Raw genomic sequence first — 22,283 nt, forward strand, 5'->3', positions numbered from 1 at the left:
TGACTACTGGTGACTAAAACTTTACAGAAAAAGAAAAGAAGAATTCAGACCTGTGTCTTAATATAAAATAAAGATCCAGTTTATCTGTAGGAAAAACATGTGAGCAGCAGTTTTTCCAAGCTATGGTATTAGAAGATTCTAGTTTAAGTGACAGGCATTTTTCTCTATATGGCAGTTACATAAAAGCTTTGTTGTCGAAAGAACTGAAAGAAGCTAGAAACTTCAAAAATCACTATTTTCTCTGACATTCCCAGATATTAGTATTTTACAACTCAGCATCTCTCTCTTTCGTTGCAGAGTCCTCTAAATGTATCATGTCCATTATCAATACATCATATGTTGAAATCACCACCTTCTTCTTGGTTGGGATGCCAGGGCTAGAATATGCACACATCTGGATCTTTATCCACACCTGTAGGATGTACCTTATTGCCATTCTGGGAAACTGCATCAGCCTTTTTGTCATCAAGACAGAACTCCCTTTGCATGAGCCCATGTACTACCTCCTTTCCACGTTGGCCATGTCTGACACAAGCTTGTCCCTATCCTCTCTACCTACCATGTGGCAGATATTCTTACTCAATGCCCCTGAAATTTCTGCCGATGCCTGCTTTGCCCAGGAATTCTTCATTCATGGATTCACAGTATTTGAGTCTTTGGTGCTCTTGATCATATCATTTGACTGCTTCTTAGACATCCACAGCCCTCTGAGATACAGCTCCATTCTTACTCCTATCAGAGTTGCCAGAATAGGAACGACATTCTTTTTCAAGAGCTTCCTACTGGTTCTTCGCTTCCCCTTCACTTTGAGAAGTTTGAAGTATTGTAATAAAACTCAACTATCCCATTCCTACTGTCTCCACCAGGATGTCATGAAGTTGGCCTGCTCTGACCACCGAACTGATGTCATCTATGGTTTTTTTGTAGTGCTCTATGTTATAGTAGACTTTATGTCCATTGTTGTGTCTTACATTCTGATCCTGAAGACTGTGCTGGGAATTTCATTCTGAAAGGAGCAGCTCAAGGCCCTCAATACGTGTGATACATCTGTGCAGTGATCATCTTCTATCTGCCCATCATCAACCTTGCCATTGTCCCTCGTTTTGCCCGACATGCCTCATCTCTCCTCAATATTCTCATGGCAAATGTTCTTTTACTTGTGCTTCCTATGATGAATCCTATTGTGTATTGTGTGAAAACTAGGCAAATTAGAGTGAAAATTGTAGCAAAATTATGTCAGAAGTAGGTTCAACAATATAGTGCCCAGTTGTGTGGGGAAAAATTTCAAAGATAATTTTCAGAGAACCTATTATTTGACACAAAAATGAATTAGTACTACTTTTTGTTATTATTATTATTATTATTATTAGATTTATTTCATTCACAAGTGATGCTGGGAATGGATATAAATAGAACTGGTAATAGAAAGTACATATCTGGAGGTCCCTCTCTTCAGGGGCACAGGAAAGTCAGTTATCAGGTTGAAAATAGATGTCCTATGATATCATCTATAGTAAAATTAAAAAAATTCTAATTAGAAAATGGTTCATATGTATCCTTCTGAGGGGTATATAGAAGTGAATTCCTCATTCCTCAAATGCAATCCAACTATGTTAGTTTCTTTGAGTCTAAACTCAAATTTTAACTTTGTCTTCTCACTATCTTCATTTTATTTATCCTAGTATAAGTCACCAGCATTTCTTTAATGAGACACTACAATAACCTGAGAAGTTTCTAAACATCTGCTCTTGCTACTTTTTAATTGATTCTTTATGTAAGGCAAGAGTCATGCCCTTAAAATGAAAATTATATGATGCGATGATGATTCTTTTAAATATGAAATTTCTTATTTCTTTGAGAATACAATTAAAGCAATGAAGTCTTATGGTCTTATAAACTATAAGACCATACACCAACTGGATTTTCTCTACTTCTCCACATCAGACAATCATAAATGCCAACCCTTTTGGCCTTCTGGATATTTGTGGAATATACAGATCTCTCTATGTCCTCTGAGTTATCATACCTGATCCTCTTTTGTAGAATATTCTTGACTTCAATTTCATATAATTCGTTTCTATTCACTTTTTTTTTGCTTCAACTTAATTTCACTATAGAATACTTTAAATTCTCAGTCCAATACATGACCCTCTTTTTGAAATCTGTTTTATAACTAGTTTATCCTTTATTCTGTTTACTATTATTTACAATCACGGATAAGATTTATTTCTACTTTCTGAATAAAGTGTGCCTTCAAAGAAGGGTAAATCATATCTATTTTATTATTTGTGTACATAATGTGTAGCATATTTTATGATGTGGAGTAAATCTCCAATAAATAATTGTTACTGAATGAATGTGTAAGTGAGGCCACATTTGGGGGAAGGGGCATTACTTGAAGATTTCAGTACCTCCACCCAGATGTGATATAATTGTCTTCACTTCTGTAATACAAAGGCAGGCATATCATAGATGTTCGAAAATGTTGAAGGAAAAATACTACAGGGTTAAGGAGGAATTTATTGTTTTGGCTGTGATACATGACAAACAGTCTAACTTACTTTCCTAATATGACCTCAAAACTCAGATCATAACACAGAGTTTTCATCTTTTCTCCTGCCCATTCATTAACTTAAGTCTTAACCACAAACCACAACAATTCTTGTCTCTTACATTTTTATCCTCAGGTATAATCAAGAAACAAAGTTCATAAGTGTCAATGCTCAGTGAATAATAATGAGCCCCTATTTTCACAAACATAAACATTGTTTTGAACCTCTAATATATGTAACATGTTCTTCTAGGCATTTTCAGGCATATATTTTTTATTTGATTCTCATAATAACCTGATTTTATATAAAATAATCCTGCCTATTTTTTCAGTTGAAGATACTGAGACTATGAGAAACTGCTTTCTTGAGCTTCACACAGATAGGAAATTAAAAGCTTTAATTCAAACCCCCGGATAGTACTCTCTTGACTACATTTTAGCTTTCACATAAATTCAAGATTGCATCTGTTTCCAAAATGTAATAATAGGCTTTCCATTTTCCCCATTATTCTGTATTCTCCATATGTGTGAAATTCATATATTGAAGTCCTCACTACTATCACCTCAGAGTACCATGGAGAATTTATAACAAGAATAATGCAACTGATAAAATTTGTTTTGATTCTGATATACAAAACAAGATAATGAAGTCAAAACAAAAAATGAAGTTCTCGATAACGGTCTGTAATAATGATAAGGTCTATTTTCAAGGACAATGGATGTTACATTTGATGTATGAAAATTAATAAGCAGAAATTGTTCTGAGCAAAGTATCTTGATGCACCATTAGTCATGAGAAACGATATATGTGATATAAAAAGCAAATGTCAAGACTGTACCAAGAATATCAAGTAAAGAGTTTCAGTGAGTCTGGAATATGACCCAGACATCTGTATTTTTATAAAACTCCATGGTGAAGTTTATCTTTATCTCCATTTAAAAACCCTTGACCTTGATGGGGTCCCTGGGTGACTCAGTCAGTTAAGCCTCTGACTCTTGACTTTGGCTCAGGTCATGATCTCACAGTTCATAAGATTGAGTCCTGCATCCGACTCTGTTCTGACAGTGTGGTTCCTGCTTGGGATGCTCTCTATTCCTCTCTCTCTCTGCCCCTCTCCTACTCGTGCTGCTTGCTCTCGCTCTCTCTCTCTCTCAGAAGTAAATAAATTAACATTAAAAAAAAACCCTTGACCTTGAAGATGCTTGATGAAAATTAAAATTAAAAAAAGAAAATTAAAATTTCAAGTTGTAAAATACTTGTAACATTAAGGAAGTAAATCTAGTGAAGGAGGAAGACCGAGAAAGACATAGTTATACAATCTGAAACTAATCTATTATTCACATGGTGCTCTGGGACCGTGGGTGGGGTGACCATAATTCTGCCAGAAGGAACAGAAGAGACTTCAGAGTGTTCTTCACAAATGGCTAATGCTCCCTCTCTCCAGTCCCCTCTGAGGGTTCACCTATGGGGAATTTTCTTTTCTTTTCCTTCTGAATATATCCTGCTAAACTGAACTCTGTAGAGATTTCTAGGTCCCTGGGAAAACACCAAGGAGAGCTGGATTCTGTAGGTCAGGATAAATCAGTATGTCTATATGTCAGTGAAACTCTACTAACTGTGTCAGCTCTAGTTCCTTTTTATTCTGATTATGGTATAATGACATTCCTACCCACTTTCTGGTAAGCTTCTTGATATTCACAGATGTCATTCCCTTTTTGTCAACTCAGAGAAGCTATGCCCTTATTATCAGAGTGAATGTGGTTTCCCAGTGCTTAGGATGAATGCCAGTAGTCCAAATTTCTAAAAAGTTTGACAATGCATGTACATGCCTTGGTGAAAGTTCATGGTCCTGCTCACCATGGTAATCAACTTGTCAATAGGTGCAAATCACAGCAAGAAATTCAAAGAAGAAAGCATTGACCTGGATCTTGAGTGATGTGGTTTGCTGTTGTCATAGGTATTTCCTTACGTGATAGTATAAATTGTTTTGGGGTGTGGATATGTGAGTCTAACTCTGACACTTGACCTAAAGGCATTTTGTAACAGTTGTGTACAAATGCAGTATGCCCCCTTTAAAAAGTTTTTATTTAAATTTCAGTTACTTAACATACAATGTAATATTGATTTCAGGTGTACAGTATAGTGATACAACACTTCAATGCAACACCCAGTACTCATCCCAACAAGTGCACTCCTTAATCCCCATCACCTATTTAATCCACCCCCCCCCACCTTCCCCTCTGGTAACAATCGGTTTGTTCTTTGTAGGTAAGAGTTGGTTTCTTGGTTTGCTCCACTTTTTCCCCTATGCTTCTTTGCTTTGTTTCTTGAATTCCACATGTAAGTGAAATCATATGGTAGATGTCTACTTCTGACTTATTTTGCTTAGCATAATACTCTCTAGATGTTGCGGACGAAATGACACAAAGGACAAGACACACACAAAAGACAGACACAGACACAACTCCGGCTGGAGGAACAATTTCACACAAGCCCCTTTTGCGATTTATTTTATACCCCGGTAACTGGATACAAACTGAAATCTACACGATGCATTCCTTTACCAATTAAGGGCAAATAGCCAAACACATTTCAAGGACAGGGGGAAGCAAAGGGAGGAAGCGACCACAACATGTTTACTAAGAGGCCTGCCCACAATTCCAGCCTTCTCCTTACTTCTAAGGAGGGCATGTTCCCTCGTTTGCGAGCGGACCATTAAACTTGGATATTGTGTGCAGGCCTCCTGGCAGAGCATCCTGTTTGCAGGCATGCCTTGCCCAGGCAGGGAGCCCCGTGTGCAGGCACATCCCCGCATCCCTAACCATGCTTTCTTGTGGTCACTGTCGGGCTCCCACACTAGCTCCATCCATATTGTTGCAAATGGCAAGATTTCATTCCTTATTATGGCTGAACAATATTCCATTATATACATATATGTATATATATGCCTTCTAAGCTTGATGTAATAACTATTCGGTCAATTTCTTTTTAAATTCTTCCTTATTGTTAATTGCATTCAGAAATTCTCCTGTAGCCTCTGTTAAGCATCCTGTTATTCCCTGTTTTATTTCAAAACTTTATTGCTGTGGATTCAATTATTATTAACCTACTATAGGCAATCTAGAGATATACCAAACTGAGCAAGAACTGAAACCCAGGGAAAGCAACTCAGAAGCTCAAGAATTGTGATTACAGAAGTAGCAGTTCAGAAACATACAATAATTACACTGCAGTATATCAATTGTGAGTCTACAAGTAGGAGAAAAGGTAAAATATTCCATTGCATGTATATATACCACATCTTTATCCATTCATCAGTTAATGGCTATTTGGGCTCTTTCCATACTCTGGCTATTGTTGATAATGCTGCTATAAACATCAGGGTGCATTTACACATTTAAAGCAAAGTAAGCAATTTCATATGTATAGGACTTTCACACCCTACAAATTGTTTTTGTAAAACCCTATATTGACAGGAACACTGACTTTAATCTTCTTTTACTCTTGTCTGTTGGAAAGGCATATCTGACTATCCTACTCTGTCTACACTGGAGTGGCTTATCAAGTCTTGAAAGCCTGTTTCACTACATCCTATTTAGATATTGGTAGGTACTTCTAGAACCCAGCATGGAAGATGACAGACCACTTTACATAATTGATATCCATCTTTTGTTTTCCATCTTCTCCACGAGAAAGTGAAAGATGAATTCAAAAAGTAGCATAACAAATTAATTCTAGAGTCATAAAGAAACTCTTAATATGAAGTAGAAGTAACTGTTCTTTCTCTGTAGACAGAGTAACTTTAGATTTTCTGTGACACATGACTGAGGTGCATAGACTAAGCAGTAGGGTGAGGGAGACAGAACAAGATTTTATTGATGAAGAAGGAGAAAAGAAGCTTGAAAGTTGATATCAACAGAGACTAAGAAATAGGGAATTGTTGCTTGGCATTTTTGACAGAAAACCTTCTTGGTAGCAAGGGAAGGGTGTTGTTTGTGCTTGGTCAGGTTAAAACATGGGAGGTTAACAGATGAGCAGCTTTCTCTATGATAAGAGGTCTCAGCCAAAGATTTCAGATGACTAGTGAGTAGAACATCCAGAAGAGTCAAAGACATGTCAGTCCCTTAGGGAGCAGAGTGAGAACACATGGATCAGGAATTGCTGGACTTGGGAACTAGAGAAGTGTATTTATGACTTTTCCCGGAGGTCCTGGTTCTGTGTTTCCTTTAGAACTTCTGAGTTATAATGTGGGACAAGTCACACTTTAGAACAGAAGAATGTTAAACTTGAACTCTCAGATTCCAAATGCTGAATTAAGTTTCCAAGTTCCTCTGCCAGGAAAGAAGTCCAAACACATCAGTGCAGACAGTTGAACACTTAAAAGAAGAGTCAAAATCTTTACAGGGAAATTCTCACCCTGGGCCATGCAAATACCAGGGATAGATTTTAAGAGATTGGAGATTTAGGCATTTCTGAGAAGAAGGGTAAGTTCCTGGTATTTTCTGCATATTTTTGAAAAAAAGATAACTTGAGAAATGTAACATTAGAATTTAGTCACTATAAACATCTAATAATATTGCTTTTTATACTATACTCTTCCTTGCACACACACGCACATACACTATCTTGACAGGTGGAAATAAAAGGTTTACAGTGTGTTCACCCACATAATCAGATTATAACTTGGGACCAAAAATTAAGCAAATATTAAATACAAAGCAAACATTTTATTTCTGTTTATTGCCATGATGGAGTAACAGTGATCGGATTTAGTCTCTCACCTTAAGTAACTAAAAAATAAGTGATAAGTTTATATAACAATAGTTCTAAGAAACTGGGTAAAAGGAAGCAATGACAATGATCTCTTAAAGAGGGGGAAAATGAGATGAGCCCAAAGATTTCCCTGACTTACTTTCTGGAACTGTACTGACTCATGGAGAGAGGCAGAGAACTCACAGTTTGATTGTCTCCCTGAATTACAGAGAACACCAGAGAGGATAGAGGTGCATGCAGACAGACACACAATCTCAGGATATTCCTCAGAAGCTTTCAGTTGTGTATTGGTCAGTATATGTATGTAAAGGAGTTACTGAGGCCAAGGAAAGAACCACTAGAAATGAGCAGATGGAATAATTCTCAGACCTTAGAGATAACTGAGAAGAGTTCTTATTCTTTTTTTTTTCTAAGTAGGCTCCAAGCCCAGTGTAGAGTCCAACATGGTGCTTGAACTCATAACCATGAGATCAAGACCTGAGCTGAGATCAAGAGTCAGACATTTAACCAAATGAGCCACCCAGGCATCCTGAAAAGAGTTCTTACTCTTAACAGACAGTGTACAGAAACTTTGTAATAAACAGAACATCTGGCGGGGTATGTGGAGGAGTGTTACTTTAGTAATGGGGTGAATTATTCCCAGGCTGAAGCTACATTTGGTCTTTCCTAACAAAGCATAAAGAAAGGTCTTGAAAGGGATGAAGTTATTTCCATGTAATTTTATGATACACAAGAATAAAGGCAAAATATATATATTTAGAGAAATAGAAAAAATGAGTGCAGTTAATTTGTGTCTTTTTTTTTTGGAAACCAACAGCCTAGAAAGAGTACAAATTATGCTTCCTGCTATGTCTTACAAGAATACACTGTATGTTTGTTTAGATGTCTCTTCTCAGACTATGATGGGGCTAGAAGGCCTACCTAATTCAGTGGATCTGTGTTAGGAATTTCATTGTAGAATACATCTAAACAAGATTCTCAATCACCAGCTTATCAATAAGGAAGTTAACGTCCTTTGTCTTCATTTATTTGACATTAAAAAAAATTCCCTCATTTGCTTCAGAACTCAGGAACTCAGAGAGGAGAAAAGGTTTTTAAATTCTGGAGTGCTTCTTAAGTGGTCACACATATTTTTAAAAATCACTATAAGCATGGGAAAATAAATTCAAAGAAATATCTCAAGATTAAGAAAGAAGGAAACCATGATTAAAATATGAAATAAAAAAAAGTATACATAAAAGATCCATCTAGAAACCAATGGTCAAAAAAGAAGTTACAGAAAGAAAAAGAAATAAAAGTCAATCAAGAGATTTTTATCAAAACTAATTTCCCAACTTTTAATCCACACCTTAGAAAGGCACACTTCTTTTAGTAAATGAGGATGAGTTTTTAGAATTTTAAAGAGATAATACTAATATATTTCAAAGAGGAAAGAAAAATCACAAGAGGTTACTTATGAGAAACAGGAATTATAATGGTATCAGAATCCTTGATTACCATATAGATGATGGATGATAAATGTAAACATGCTTATAAAATCATCTGAACCAAGATAACTGTATCAGTTTGCTAGAGCTGTAGTAATGAAGCATCACAAACTGGGCAGCTTAAGCAACAGAGATTTCTTTCCTCACAGTTCTGGAGGCTGGAAGCTTGAGACTGAGGTGTTACCAGTATTCCTTCTGAGGGCTCTGGAAAGGGTCTGTTCCGTGCCTCCTGCCTGGATTACATGGTGCCAACCTGGCGGACATGTGTTTCCTCACAGAGCTTTTTTTTTTTTTTTTTTTTTTAATAAGAACATAGAATTAGGGACCCACCTTACTCCAGCATGACCCAATTTCAACTAAAATTATTACATCTGTAATGACCCTGTTCCCAAATGAAGTCATTTTCTAAGGTACTGGGCATTAGGACTTCAACATTAAATTGGGGGGAGGGGGACACAATGTAACCAATAATGACTAAATCTAAAATATCAGTCATCATTGAAGGCAAAGTAATATCTCAGTCATACAAAGATTTTGAAACTATACCTACCATTCATTCTGTCTTCGGAATTTATGTAAAGATGTGTTCTGGGCAAACTAAGGAACTGTCCTAGAAGACATGAAAAAAAAAAAAAAAGGATCCAAAACAAGAGAGTAGAAAAGGGCATTCCCAGCTAGGAACACAAAAAGCAACAGTTTAGGGGCGCCTGGGTGGCTCAGTCAGTTAAGCATCCTGCTTCGGCTCAGGTTATGATCCCACAGTTTGTGAGTTTGAGCTCTGCATCAGGCTGTATGCTGACAGCTCTGAGTCTGGACCCTGCTTCAGATTCTGTGTCTCCCTCTCTCTCTGTCTCTCCCCTGCTTGTGCTCTCTCTCTCTCTCTCTCTCTCAAAAATAAATAAACATTAAAACGAAATTTAAAAAAAGAAAAGAAAAGCAACCAGTTCAGATTGAAGCTACATTATCGAGGCCGCTAGGAGGTCATTCAGAGGGGGAGAAAAAGTAATTAGATCCGTATCTGTTGAGATATTTTACATTGTAAGTGTCTGAAAAGATAACCTAAACTGTTTTTTGTCCAAACACTTTAATGACTATTAAAAAGAATAAATTGGACTTACAACAATAAAGATGTTTGTCTGGTTTTATATAATTGTTATTTGAATAAATAAACTGTGTCACTGGGGACCAAGTTTGTTTTAGTATTTGCTGTTGAGATTTTACATCTCACCTTGATCCTAAAGTTATATGCCTTTGTGGATCCAAGATATCTTTTAGCTCTCAAGACTTGGTATGTCCTAGTTCATACTCACAGAGGAAGAAATGTGCCATTAAACATGTGTCTTAAAATCTATTTTGGTTATGTGTAAAGACCTTATTGGACCCAAGAGAATATTTCATTATATATGTAGAGGTAAAAAAAAAGTGTAAATTTTCAGGAAATAGCTTTAATGTTTGTAGAGAATGATGGAGAGGATTGGCAAAGTAAAATGGAAGATATTACTTCTTATACTTTGTATTCAATGATTTATTTTTTTATATATAATTTTTATTTTCTAAAAGTTTATTTATTTTGAGAGCAGGGAGAGGCAGAGAGAGAGGGAGAGAGAATCCCAAGCAGGCTGTACATTGTCAGTGCAGAGTCTCACAGACTGGAAGATTAGGATCTGAACCAAAATCAAGAGTCAGTTGCTTAACCAACTGAGCCACCCAGGCACCCCATCAAGGATTTGTTTCTTAAACTTAAATGCTATCTTAGGGAGCTTCCCAGAAACTTCAACTGTGTGATAGACAGATATAATTTTTTAAAATTTATTTTGAGATTGTGTTCTCATGCATGAGAGTGGGGAAGGGACAGAAAGAAAGTGAGAGAGAATCCCAAACAGGCACTGTGCTGTCAGCGCACAGCCTCACACGAGGCTTGATCTCACAAACCATGAGACCATGACCCGAGTTGAAATTAAGAATCAGACCCTTAACAGACTGAGCCACCCGGGTGCACCATGAGATATAATTTTTTAATCCAAAAAATCACATTCTAATGAGATCTACATGATATATACATGATTGGCTCCGAAGTTTGAATAGAAAATATTTAGTATTATTAGGATTTTATAAGAAAAATGGTTATATAGTTACTGATCGGTAAGTGATTCCTAAAGTTGCTCTGCATGGGGGTGCCTGGGTGGCTCAGTCGGTTAAGCGACCGACTTGGGCTCAGGTCATGATCTCACGGCTTGTGAATTCGAGCCTTGCATCGAGCTCTGTGCTGACAGCTCAGAGCCTGGAGCCTGCTTTGGATTCTGTGTCTCCCTCTCTCTCTCTTCCCCTCCCCTGCTCATGCTCTGTTTCTCTCTGGCTCAATAATAAATAAAACATTAAAGAATTTTTTTTAAATTTTTCTGCATGAATAATATCTATGGAGCTGTTCTTGTGAGCTGAAATCTAGAATAAGAATAAGAATAAGAATAAGAATAAGAATAAGAATAAGAAGGAGGAGGAGGAGGAGGAGGGGAAGAAGGGGCGGGAAAAGGAGGCGCAGGACAAGGGGAAGGAGGAACAAACTGTAATTGGCCACTTAACTGTACAACTATGTACAGGACACTGTGCTAAATGCCTCATAGGCATTTAATTTATACCTTAAGTCTACCCAATAAGGAAGGCATTCTCTTGATTCTCATTTTATAGTTAAAGAAACTGAGGCACATAAATGATACTTAAGTCACACAAAGTCATGCCGTTAGTATGTGACATAACCAGAACTTGAACACCAGCACTCTGGCTCCAGGATTGAAATTCAGGCACTTATCAATGAGTCTTTTGCAGTCTGTACAGGTGAAATTGTGGTTGTAGAGGGAATTCATGCACAGGAAAGTGTGTGGAAAATGGATCATGGCTCTATGTGCTCACCACTACTTGGGGAAACTCAAGCAGTTATATGAGAGGAGGTTGGTAAAAATTTAGTAAAGAGAAAGAATAAAATTTAAAGCCAGAGAAAAAGCTTTCTATACTAGTTCAAATATTTGAACTGAAATTAGGTAGCTTCTTCTATATGTAGAAGGTCACTAAGTCATAGAGCTGGGTCACATAGTCACATTCACATGGAGATACAGTGTATCTATTGTCACATGTGTCAAGTAAAGATGACAATAACTATACGTTTCATCCCTACTCTTCAACTTTTATTTATATATACTTCCGTGTGCTTCTATGTTCCTTGGGGTTTTCTGTTTGGGTAATAGAATCTAGAGGTTTGTGGGCAGTCTCTGAGGACTCGATCCCAGATCTCTGTGTAAAGTTGGGATTAAACTGGAATGTTTTCTTAGAAATATCCCTTGGGTGTTAGAAGCCTAGCATAAAGGGACCCTCCATGCACTGCTCAGAGAGAGTATAAGGGTTGTGCTACTTGATGCTGTGTGTGAGTGTTGATTCCTATGGAAGAAAAAGGTGACCAACTGCTGGGATCTGGTGAATAGTCGTGGCAGTAAAAGCAGAGATACATGGGCAGGGCAGGCTGAGAACTGGACCAAGTGGCCAACTTCAGTAGGCAGGAAAATCAAAGTTATATCATTAAAAGGTGATAAGATTGTCTTTAAAAGTCTCAGGAAGATCCAGTGAATTTAATAGCATCCTGTCCCCATAAATTTATGTCCCCATAAATTTCTATGTCAGTAGGATGGAATGAAGCCAGTAAAGCGCTGCTGTTGAGAGTTCACTCCTAGTGTTTCTCCCCAATAAATAATGGACACTCTCTGCCTTGGCCTTTGCCATCACCTTTCTAGGCAATGGTTTCTTAACTGGCCAGGGTGTTTATGTTTTTAGACACAGATAAAAGTCAGTGCACCTTGCAGTACTTGTGTTTTCTCTGCTGGACTGAACTCACAAATGAAAATTTTTCTTTCCTGACCTCGGTATGTTTTCTATATTGAAAAAAAATTTAAATAATAAGAAAGTCAAGCTATGACAAAAACAGGGATATCTCTGCTTTTTTTTAGTTACAATTGCTGTCCCATACATTCCAGGGTAAGTTCCTTTACCTCCTTTGGAGTGGTTTGATTCATTCTGTAGCATTTTGAAGGCATTACTTAAGTGTTTTCTCCTTTCCTTCAGATCATTGCAGAAGTAGATTCTTCTCTATTGAGACACGACTGTCCCGGAGAGCTACAAAAAATAACTTCTCTCATACCCAAATCATTTGAGACTTTCTACCCAAATTTCCAGTGCCTTCAACTGGTAGGAGGAGTAGCCAGACAAGAGTTGGCTCCATCACAGTGGCAGAGTTAACACAGGTAAAATTCATAGTGCTCTGAGAGCACTGGACATGCTGTGGAGAGTGAATGAAAAGTGTGAAAATAGCATTAGAGAGCCCTCCGTTTCCCTTTCCCAACTGATACTCTGTGCAGTCCCTAAATCATAAACAATGGTTGTTTCGGCTTCTGGCCAGGCATCCCAAGGGGCCAGCCTTTATTATATGATTTGGTATCTGTGAGAGGCTGCTGGCTTGGGTCAGAGTTTTTACATATCAGTCAGAAGAATTCAGGTTTTAATTGTGTGAGTACCTATTACATGGATCTAGAATTTATTTTCATTATGGATTGCTGAAAAGTTTTTTTTTCTTTTTCTTTTCTTAAAGGTGTTTCTGACTGCCTCAGTAGTATAGGAACGTGATCTCATCTGTAGTCTTGAGGTTTCCAGTGTCACTTCACCAGAGTGTGTTTCCCAGACTGGAATCACATCCTATTCTTCAAAGTGAATGATAAGCTCTAATTATTAGAAATCTTCACAGAGCTTGCTGAGGGCCTCCATGTTTGGGATTAGAACTCAATTAGCAGGCAGAATGAAAACTCTGAATATGACCTTACCTGGGTTATCAAATGACTATGAGATGCCTAATATATGTCCTTCAGTAACAGACCTATGATGTATTAAACATGACATCAATTCTATGCTGAAGCACTGAGCTAGCAATTGACATGGCATCTCCTTCTCCCTCTGATCTTTCTACTGATCTCTCTCTCTCTGTGTGTGTGTGTGTGTGTGTGTGTGTGTGTGATTTTTCCCTTAGAGAGGAAGGAGATTCAACTCCTTTGATCAGTAACAGCATGATATACCACAATGGGAGCATTTTTCACCCAGTCACATTCTTTCTTGTTGGAATCCCAGGGCTAGAAGGGGCCCATGCCTGGATCTCCCTGCCTTTCTGCTCTGTTTACCTGGTGGCTTTGCTGGGCAATGCCACTATTTTGCTAGTCATCAAGATGGAGCAGACCCTGCAGAGAGAGCCCATGTTCTACTTTCTGGCCCTCCTTTCAACTATTGATTTGGCCCTTTCCACAACCTCTGTGCCCCGCATGCTGGGGATCTTCTGGTTTGATGCTCATGAGATTAACTTTGGGGCTTGTGTGGCCCAGATGTTTTTGATCCACACTTTTACTGGCATGGAAGCTGAGGTCTTGCTGGCCATGGCCTTTGATCGTTATGTGGCAATCTGTGCTCCGCTCCACTATAGGACCATCTTGACATCCCAGGTGCTGGTGGGCATCAGCATGTGCACTGTGGTTCGTCCAGTTCTGCTTACACTTCCCATGATCTATCTCATCTACCGCCTACCCTTTTGCCAGGCTCGTGTAATAGCTCATACCTACTGTGAGCACATGGGCATTGCAAAACTGTCCTGTGGAAACATCCGTATCAATGCCATCTATGGACTCTTTGTGGTTTCCTTCTTTGTCCTGAACCTGGTCCTTATTGGCATCTCCTACATTTACATTCTCCGAGCTGTCTTCCACCTCCCATCACAGGATGCTCGCTTAAAAGCCCTAAGTACATGTGGGTCTCACGTTGGGGTCATCTGTGTTTTTTATATCCCTTCAGTGTTCTCCTTCCTCACTCACCGATTTGGACAAAACATACCACGCTACATTCACATTCTTGTTGCCAACCTCTATTTGGTTATCCCACCATCCCTCAATCCCATCATTTATGGTGTAAGGACCAAACAGATACGAGAGCGAGTACTCCATGTCTTTATTAAAAAATAAGACTCAAGACACATTCTTTTACTAAGGATTTTGATCCATCTAGAAAGACTTGTGTGTTCTTGCTTTAACAAACATCTCCTAATCCTAATCCATTGCTGCCAGGATGAGATACAAGTTGATTTATTCCTAGCTGCTGATTAATGGATTCTGAAACTTGTGGAAACTTCACTGGATCTCAAGTTCAAAAGCTAATGGGCTATCTTGGAAGGAGCTGTATGGCCTCTGTCTGCATGTCTTCATGCAGACTCCTTCATAACATTAGGTTACTCTTTTTCTGGGTAAAGAACATATTATATTGGTTTTTCTGAATTCTGTAATTAGACAAACGTCATACCAGAAATTTGAATCTGTATCCTACTTCATGTGTCAGTTCATTCATTTATTCATTCATTCACACATGCATGTATTCATTTTATTATTCCTTTAATTTACCTTTGTTTTGTGCTTATTGTATGTCTTTAATCATTCTAATTGCTGGGGATAAACCCATGAACTAAAGCAACAGAAAATGGCTGGCCTTGAGGAGCTTGCATTCTGTTACATGATTTTTACAAAGCCAAGTTCATGGATTGAAAAAAAATCATTGCCAAAACTGTAGCTGGAAGTGGAATGATCTGCCAAACATGTAAGATTCAGTGGGATGATAGCCAATACAAACATGTAATTTCGAAACTATTTCTTACTAATATCAACTGTACCATATCACTGATTGTCTCTCTGTATTCAGGCCCATAACATAAGCACAGTGTAGTCATAATTGAATTATGCATGTTATTTCTCTCTATCTATGTGATGCATGCTGGCTTCTGCCTATTACTTCATTCACTTTTGTTCTCTCAATCCACATCTGACTCCAAAATACTCCATCCTCAAATACAAGGCCTCTCATCCTAGACCCATAATCTATCTCTAGTTCCTTCACTGACTTTGATGTACAAGCTCTCACACTAACCTATGAATGGTCACTTTTCGGGATACTACTGAAGTCTTTCAGTTGATTCAATAATAATATTTCCCAAAGACCAAGCTTTGGCTTTTTGCAACATCAAACTCATCATATTGCTTTACATTAATTTTTTCAGACTTTTTAAAAGAGAAACTAAAGTATAACACAGTGCTTTGTTCCTATAGCTTATGAATTAATGACTTTTAACATTGCAACTCATCTCAAATAAAATGGTTAATAAAAATATCTGTAGAATTACAGTAGAAATGACTTTCAACACTGCCTCAACACAAATTTTCTCTTATTTCTCCAGAGTCAAAATGTGTCATTTATGTTTCTGACATATAATACAGAAATTTTTAATTTTACAACCACAGTATTTTAGTTAGGTCATTTGTAATTAATTTATATAGATTAAAATATTTTGCTTTGCTTTATAACATTGATTTTAATTACATATTCATCTAGTAATAGATATTCCTATTATTATTTTTTTAAATTAGAAAATATACTGCATTTCTTGGCATTTATTTTTTGGAATTTATTTATTCCTTGCATTTATGTTAAGGTAGTTTATCCAGGTTTTAGAATTTTAGGTAAAATTATTGAGTAGCAGAATTGTAATTAATTTGAACATATTTCTATTTTCTTGATCTTTGTTTTTGATCAGTTTTTTAAAATTTCACATTTTCCAATATTTTCTTTTTTCTAACTTGCTTGCTTTCTTAATTTAACTTTTTTCCCCAACATTAGTTAAATATTAGTTTACTATTTATAGTAATTTGTATCTACGCTACTCTGAACAAAGCAAAAATTTTAGTAGCCCTCTTTTGATTTTCCCTGTTCTTCTTGTACATATATCTCTCATTTTGGTTGTGTCTGGTTGTGTTTCCAGGCTTAAAAAGCCTTCTTAAATGGCCATTTTGATTTGACCATATATATTTTTAATGATTTCTTTCTGCAATAAATCTTCATGAATATCTTCTAGCTCTGAGATTCACAGTACTTAATGGAGAATATTTATTTTTCCCACTAACTTTAATCCCATCTAATCTCGAAATATTTAATTATACTTTTATATCTAAATACATCCTCATTTGCCCTCATATTTAAATAATGAATAAAAATATATAAAATTTTGGAAACAAGTTCTATTCTATCAGCTTTCTGAATTTATTGTTCAATCTTTTGTTTTCCTATAGCTAATGATATTAATGGAACTTCTGCCAATCATTTTTCCACTTTTTTCAAAGGATTTTTTTTGAATCACCTTAATTTTAATGTTCTGAATTTTCATTGTGAGTCTAGATTTATAAGTTTTAAAAAAGTTATGTTCAGTATTCAGTTAGACTTTATTTTCTTATATGATATACACCATATATATGTGTGTGTGTCTGTGTATGTATATATACACACACACATATATACACATATATATCTAGATACTTCTATATCTATTACTTTTAAAACTTTCTTTAAAATTTTTTTATATGTGTGTGTATATATATGTGTGTATGTGTGTGTATAACATCTAGATACTTCTATACATATTACTTTTAAAACTTTCTTTAAAATAATTATTATTAAGATATTAATGTTTATTTATTTTTGAGAAGGAGAGAGAGAGACAGAACACAAGCCGGGGAGGGGACAGATAGAGAGAGGCACAGAATCTGAAGCAGGCTCCAGGCTCTGAGCTGTCAGCACAGAGCCTGACATGGGGCTCAAACCCACTGACAGCGAGATCATGACCTGAACTGAAGTCAGGTGTTAAACCATCTGAGCCACTCAGATGTCCCCAAATTTTCTTTCTTTCTTTATTTCCTTCCCCATTTCCCCTCATCTTCTTCTGTAAATACTTTAAAATAAAGTTTGAGGGGCGCCTGGATGGCTCAGTCGGTTAAACGTCTGACTTCAGCTCAGGTCATGATCACACGGTTCGTGGGTTCGAGCCCCGTGTTGGGCTCTNGTTAAAATAAAGTTTCAATTCCATATACATATTCCATGTATTTTAACTTTTCTTTCTTTCCATCATTTATTTATTTTACTATGGACCTAAAAATATATCCATCCACTCTTAAAACCCCAAGTTTTTATTTTCAGCAGTTTCCATTCTATTTTTAGTTGCTTAATATAATAATTTTCAACACTTAGATTTCCCATGATTGATCTTTTAAATAATAATAACAAAATCCTGTGCTTTCTTCATGATTGTAATTTTATTTCCTTCTATCTCATCTCTTTTTTATTAAATTTTATTTATTTATTTTGAGGGGGAGAGAGAGAGAGTGAGAAAGCAAGTGGGAGAGGGGCAGAGAGAGAGAGGAGGAGGACAGAGAGAGAGAGAGAGAGAGAATCCCAAGCAGGTTCTGCCTTGATGTGGATCTTGAACTCACAAACCAGGAGATCATGACCTGAGCCAAAATCAAGAGTCAAGTGCTTAATTGACTAAGGCGCCAGGGTGACCCTCTCTCTCATATCTCTTTAAGGCTCCGAACTCCTAACTTCATATATTTTATACCTCTGAAGTGGTTGATTTGAGGTTTTTTTGTTTATTTGTGTTTTGTTTTTTTTAGAGACAGAGAAGGCACACATGCACAAGTGGGGGAGAAGAACAGAGGGAAAGAGAATCTTAAGTAGGCTTGATGCTAAGCACTGAGCCTGATGTGGGACTCTATCTCATGACCCTGAGATCATGACCTGAGCTGAAATCAAGATTCAGATGCTCAACTCTCCGAGTCACCAAGGCACCCCTAAAGTGGTTTATTTTTAATTAGATTTCACAGTATATTATTAGCTTTTTAAAAAAATGTTGAACATTTGGTGACTATTCACTGTGAGTTTTTCTTTGCCTTTCTTGGTAGGCTCTTCAAAGACCCTGGCTAAGCAGTGTTTGCAGGTTGAATTTCTTAGAAAGTACATCCTGAGATGGAGATTGCATGGAATCAGAATAATGCCTCCTTAGGGATGTCCTCAACCTAATCTTCTGAATTCATGAATATGTTAAGATTCATGGCAAAGAGGAACTAAAGTTTCAAATGGGATTGAGTTTGTTTAAGATAGTGAGGGTATCCTGTACTATCCGGGTGGAGCCAGTGTTATCACGAGTCCTTGAAAACAGACAATAATAAAAATAGAGGACAGAATCACAGAAGGAGACATGATGACTCAATTGCATACTTATTTACACATTTCTTTTTTCCAAGTTTTTGTTTAAATCCCAGTTGATTAACATACAGTGTAATATTAGTTTCAGGTATAAGATTTAGTAATGCATCACTTACATAAAATAACCAGTGCTTATCATAACAAATGCCTTCCTCAATACTCATCACCTATTTAGCCCATCCACCCCACATCTCCCTTCTAGTAATGATCACTTTGTTCTCTATAGTGGAGAGTCTGTTTTATGGTTTGCCTCTCTCTCTTTTTTCCCCCTCTGTTCATCTGTTATGTTTCTTAAATTCCATATATGAGTGAAATCATATGATATTTGTCTTTCTCTGACTGACTCATTTTGCTTAACATAATAAACTCTAGTTCCATCCATGCAGTTGCAAATAACAAGATTTCATTCTTTTTGATTGCCAAGTAATACTCCATTGTATGTATATATATCACATCTTCTTTATCCATTCATCAGTTGATGGACATTTGGACTCTTTCCATAATTTGGCTTTTGTTGAAAGTGCTGCTATAAGCATCAGGGTGCATTTATACAATTAAAGCAAGTAAGACCAATATCACATGTGTAAGTCTTAAGCCGTCATTATACTAGCTCTGAAAATGGAGAAGAGAGCCATGAATTAAGGAATGGGGACAGCCTAGGGAAGCTGGAAAAAGCAAGAAAACATGTTCTCTCCCAGTGTCTCTAGAAAAGAATGCAGACTTGCTGAACACTTGATTTTAGCTCAGTGAGAGAGGTATGCATCCACTTTCTAACAAACTGAACTGCAGGATGATAAATTTATATTGATTTAAGGCACTCCATTTCTGATAATGTATCATTAGACAACTAATACAGCTTTGCTCCCAAAATCAGCACCTGGGTGAGATGGATGAAGAGAGGGAGAAAAAGATTTGTAGTGAAGTGGCAACGAAAGTGTCAGCCAGATATTTAATTTTTTAAACATTTATTTATTTTTGAGAGGCAGAAAGAGACAGAACGTGAGCAGGGTAGGGGTAGACACACACACACACACACACACACACACACACACACACACAGAATCTGAAGCAGGCTCCAGGCTCTGAGCTGTCAGCCCAGAGCCCAAGGCAGGGCTCAAACCCACAGACCATGAGATCATGACCTGAGGTGAAGTCAGATGCTTAACCAACTGAGCCACTCAGGTGCCCCTTTCAGCCAGCTATTTATACAGGAGTGTCTGGAGCTGGAATGGCCCTTCATAGTTGTCCTACTAAGGCTGAATCAGGAATGCTATATACTGCTTCACCAGTCATTTTGGGGGCTCTCTGGGAAGGAGGATTTGATCTTGGGTGAAGAAGATCCATTAGGGAAGAGAAAAAGCAAAGAGGCACACATTCCAGTGGTTTGATGATTAAGAACCTCAGATCTGAAAGTGAGTTAAGGATGACACCGTACAGAACCCACTATAAAACCCAACTAGAGTAGTTTTGTGTCATGGAGATGCTATTGTGAAACTCCACCTAATTCTTTAGGAATTTGCTTTTTGTTGCTTTCTGCCTCTGGCTGTTCTGAAAACCTCAAGACAGAGAAACATTCATATCCCTTCCTGTCTTTGAAATATAGCCATGCCTTGTGTTTGCAGGTATATGCTAGGCTGCTTATTCATGTCCTTTAATAACTGTTCTTATTGATTTTGAAGGTATGTATAAAAATCACTTATTTTTGACATCAATTTTAACATATCTAAAGCTTTCTGAGGGGAATGACAATAGTTGCATAGACTGCCATCTTGACCATAGAAACTGTTACATTATTTTTTTTAAAAGCATGGGAAACCTATTTTTTGTAGTATATCCTATTTGACAATAGGTCTAAGTGAAGTCATTTTTTTCACTTGATATTCATTTATGATAGTTTTCATTGTCAAATTCCTGTATGGTCTTTAAACATTTCAAATTCTGTAAGGTAGAATGAGAGGATGTAATGGTGTCTGTATTGTAATGACCCCAGCACATTTTGACAATGTGATGCTATTTCAAAATACGTTTTTCTGGGAGGAGGGGGCAAGATGGCAGAGAAGTAAGGAGGTCTGTACTTGCACTCACGCCCATACATCACACAGAAAAGAGATGAAGCCATTGGAAACCTTACAAAACCTGAGAGATTGGCAGATAAAGGACCCAGAATACACTGAGAAAGCCTTCTAACGGCTACCTCAAGAAACAAGCCAGAGTACACAAGATGGAGAGTCCCAAATATCACTAAGAATAGGAAAATAAAATAACCAAGGTCCCAACAAGAGAGACCAAGAGATACCATTCAAAAAACACTCTCTGAAAGGATAGGCCCTGGACAGTCAAAGATCTTCTTGGATATAGCAGCGCTCATAGATACAAAGAGTATAACAGGTCTTTAAAACCAACAAGAGCCGGAAAGCTAACTAAAATGACGAAACGAAAGAGCTCTCCTCCAAAGAAACTCCAAGAAGAAATGACAGCTAATGAACTGCACAAAACAGATATCAGCAGCATAACTGAACAAGATTTTTAAATAATAAGAGTAAAATTAATAGCTGGGTTTGAAAAAAACATAGGGGACATCAAAGAAACTATGGCTACAGACAGAATGGAAAATAAAAATAGGCATGAAGAATTAAAAAATGCGATAAATGAGATACATAATAAATTAGAGGCCTCCAACGCACGGATTGAAAAAGCAGAAAGGAGAATAAGTGATTTAGAAGACACCATTATAGAAAAACAAGAAGCTGAAAAAAAAGAGACAAACTGATCCAGGATCAGGAAAGAAGAGTTCCAGAGCTCAGCAATACGGTCAAACGCAACAATACCCATATCATAGGAATCCCAGAAGAGGAAGAGAGAGGGAAAGGTGCTGAAGGAGTCCTGGAACAAATTATACCAGAGAACTTCCCCAACCTGGGGAAGAAGGTAAATGTTGAAATACAAGAGGCTCAGAGGACTCCCCTCACATGTAACTTGAATCGATCTTCTGCATGGCATATCATAGTAAAAATGGCAAAATACAAGGACAAAGAGAGAATTTTGAGAGCAGCTAGGGAGAAAAGGGCCCTAACATACAAAGGCAAACCTATCAGAGTGGTGACAGACGTGTCTACTGAAACTTGGCAGGCCATAGAGGAATGGCAGGAGATCTTCAATGGGATGAGCAGTAAAATATGCAGCCAAGAATCCTCTATCCAGCAAGCCTGTCATTCAAAATAGAAGGAGAGATAAAAACCTTTCCAAATAAACAGAAATGGAAGGAATTTGTCATCACTAAGCCAGCCCTACAAGAAATCCTGAGTGGGACGCTCTGAAG

General features: G+C 37.3%; 2 protein-coding genes across 2 annotated transcripts; both read left to right on the forward strand.

The window, feature by feature from the left end:
- Positions 1-302: 302 nt before the first annotated feature.
- Positions 303-1,246, forward strand: LOC144218265 (olfactory receptor 51A4-like). Its single transcript, XM_077748121.1, is given in 2 exon segments — positions 303-1,038; positions 1,041-1,246. Coding segments are annotated over 2 exon segments (930 nt in total). The 5' UTR covers positions 303-314.
- Positions 1,247-13,911: 12,665 nt separating this feature from the next.
- Positions 13,912-14,850, forward strand: LOC144218251 (olfactory receptor 52J3). Its single transcript, XM_077748107.1, has one exon. The coding sequence runs from the start codon at positions 13,912-13,914 to the stop codon at positions 14,848-14,850; it is 939 nt and encodes a 312-aa protein (XP_077604233.1).
- Positions 14,851-22,283: the final 7,433 nt, after the last annotated feature.

Source organism: Crocuta crocuta, unplaced genomic scaffold, assembly GCF_008692635.1.
Source record: "Crocuta crocuta isolate KB4526 unplaced genomic scaffold, BGI_CrCroc_1.0 scaffold662, whole genome shotgun sequence".
Taxonomy (NCBI): Eukaryota; Metazoa; Chordata; class Mammalia; order Carnivora; family Hyaenidae; genus Crocuta; species Crocuta crocuta.

What these genes read in the sequence shown, in the direction of transcription:
- LOC144218251 (XM_077748107.1), top strand. Translation starts at nt 13,912, where the DNA reads ATGATATACCACAATGGGAGCATTTTTCACCCAGTCACATTCTTTCTT.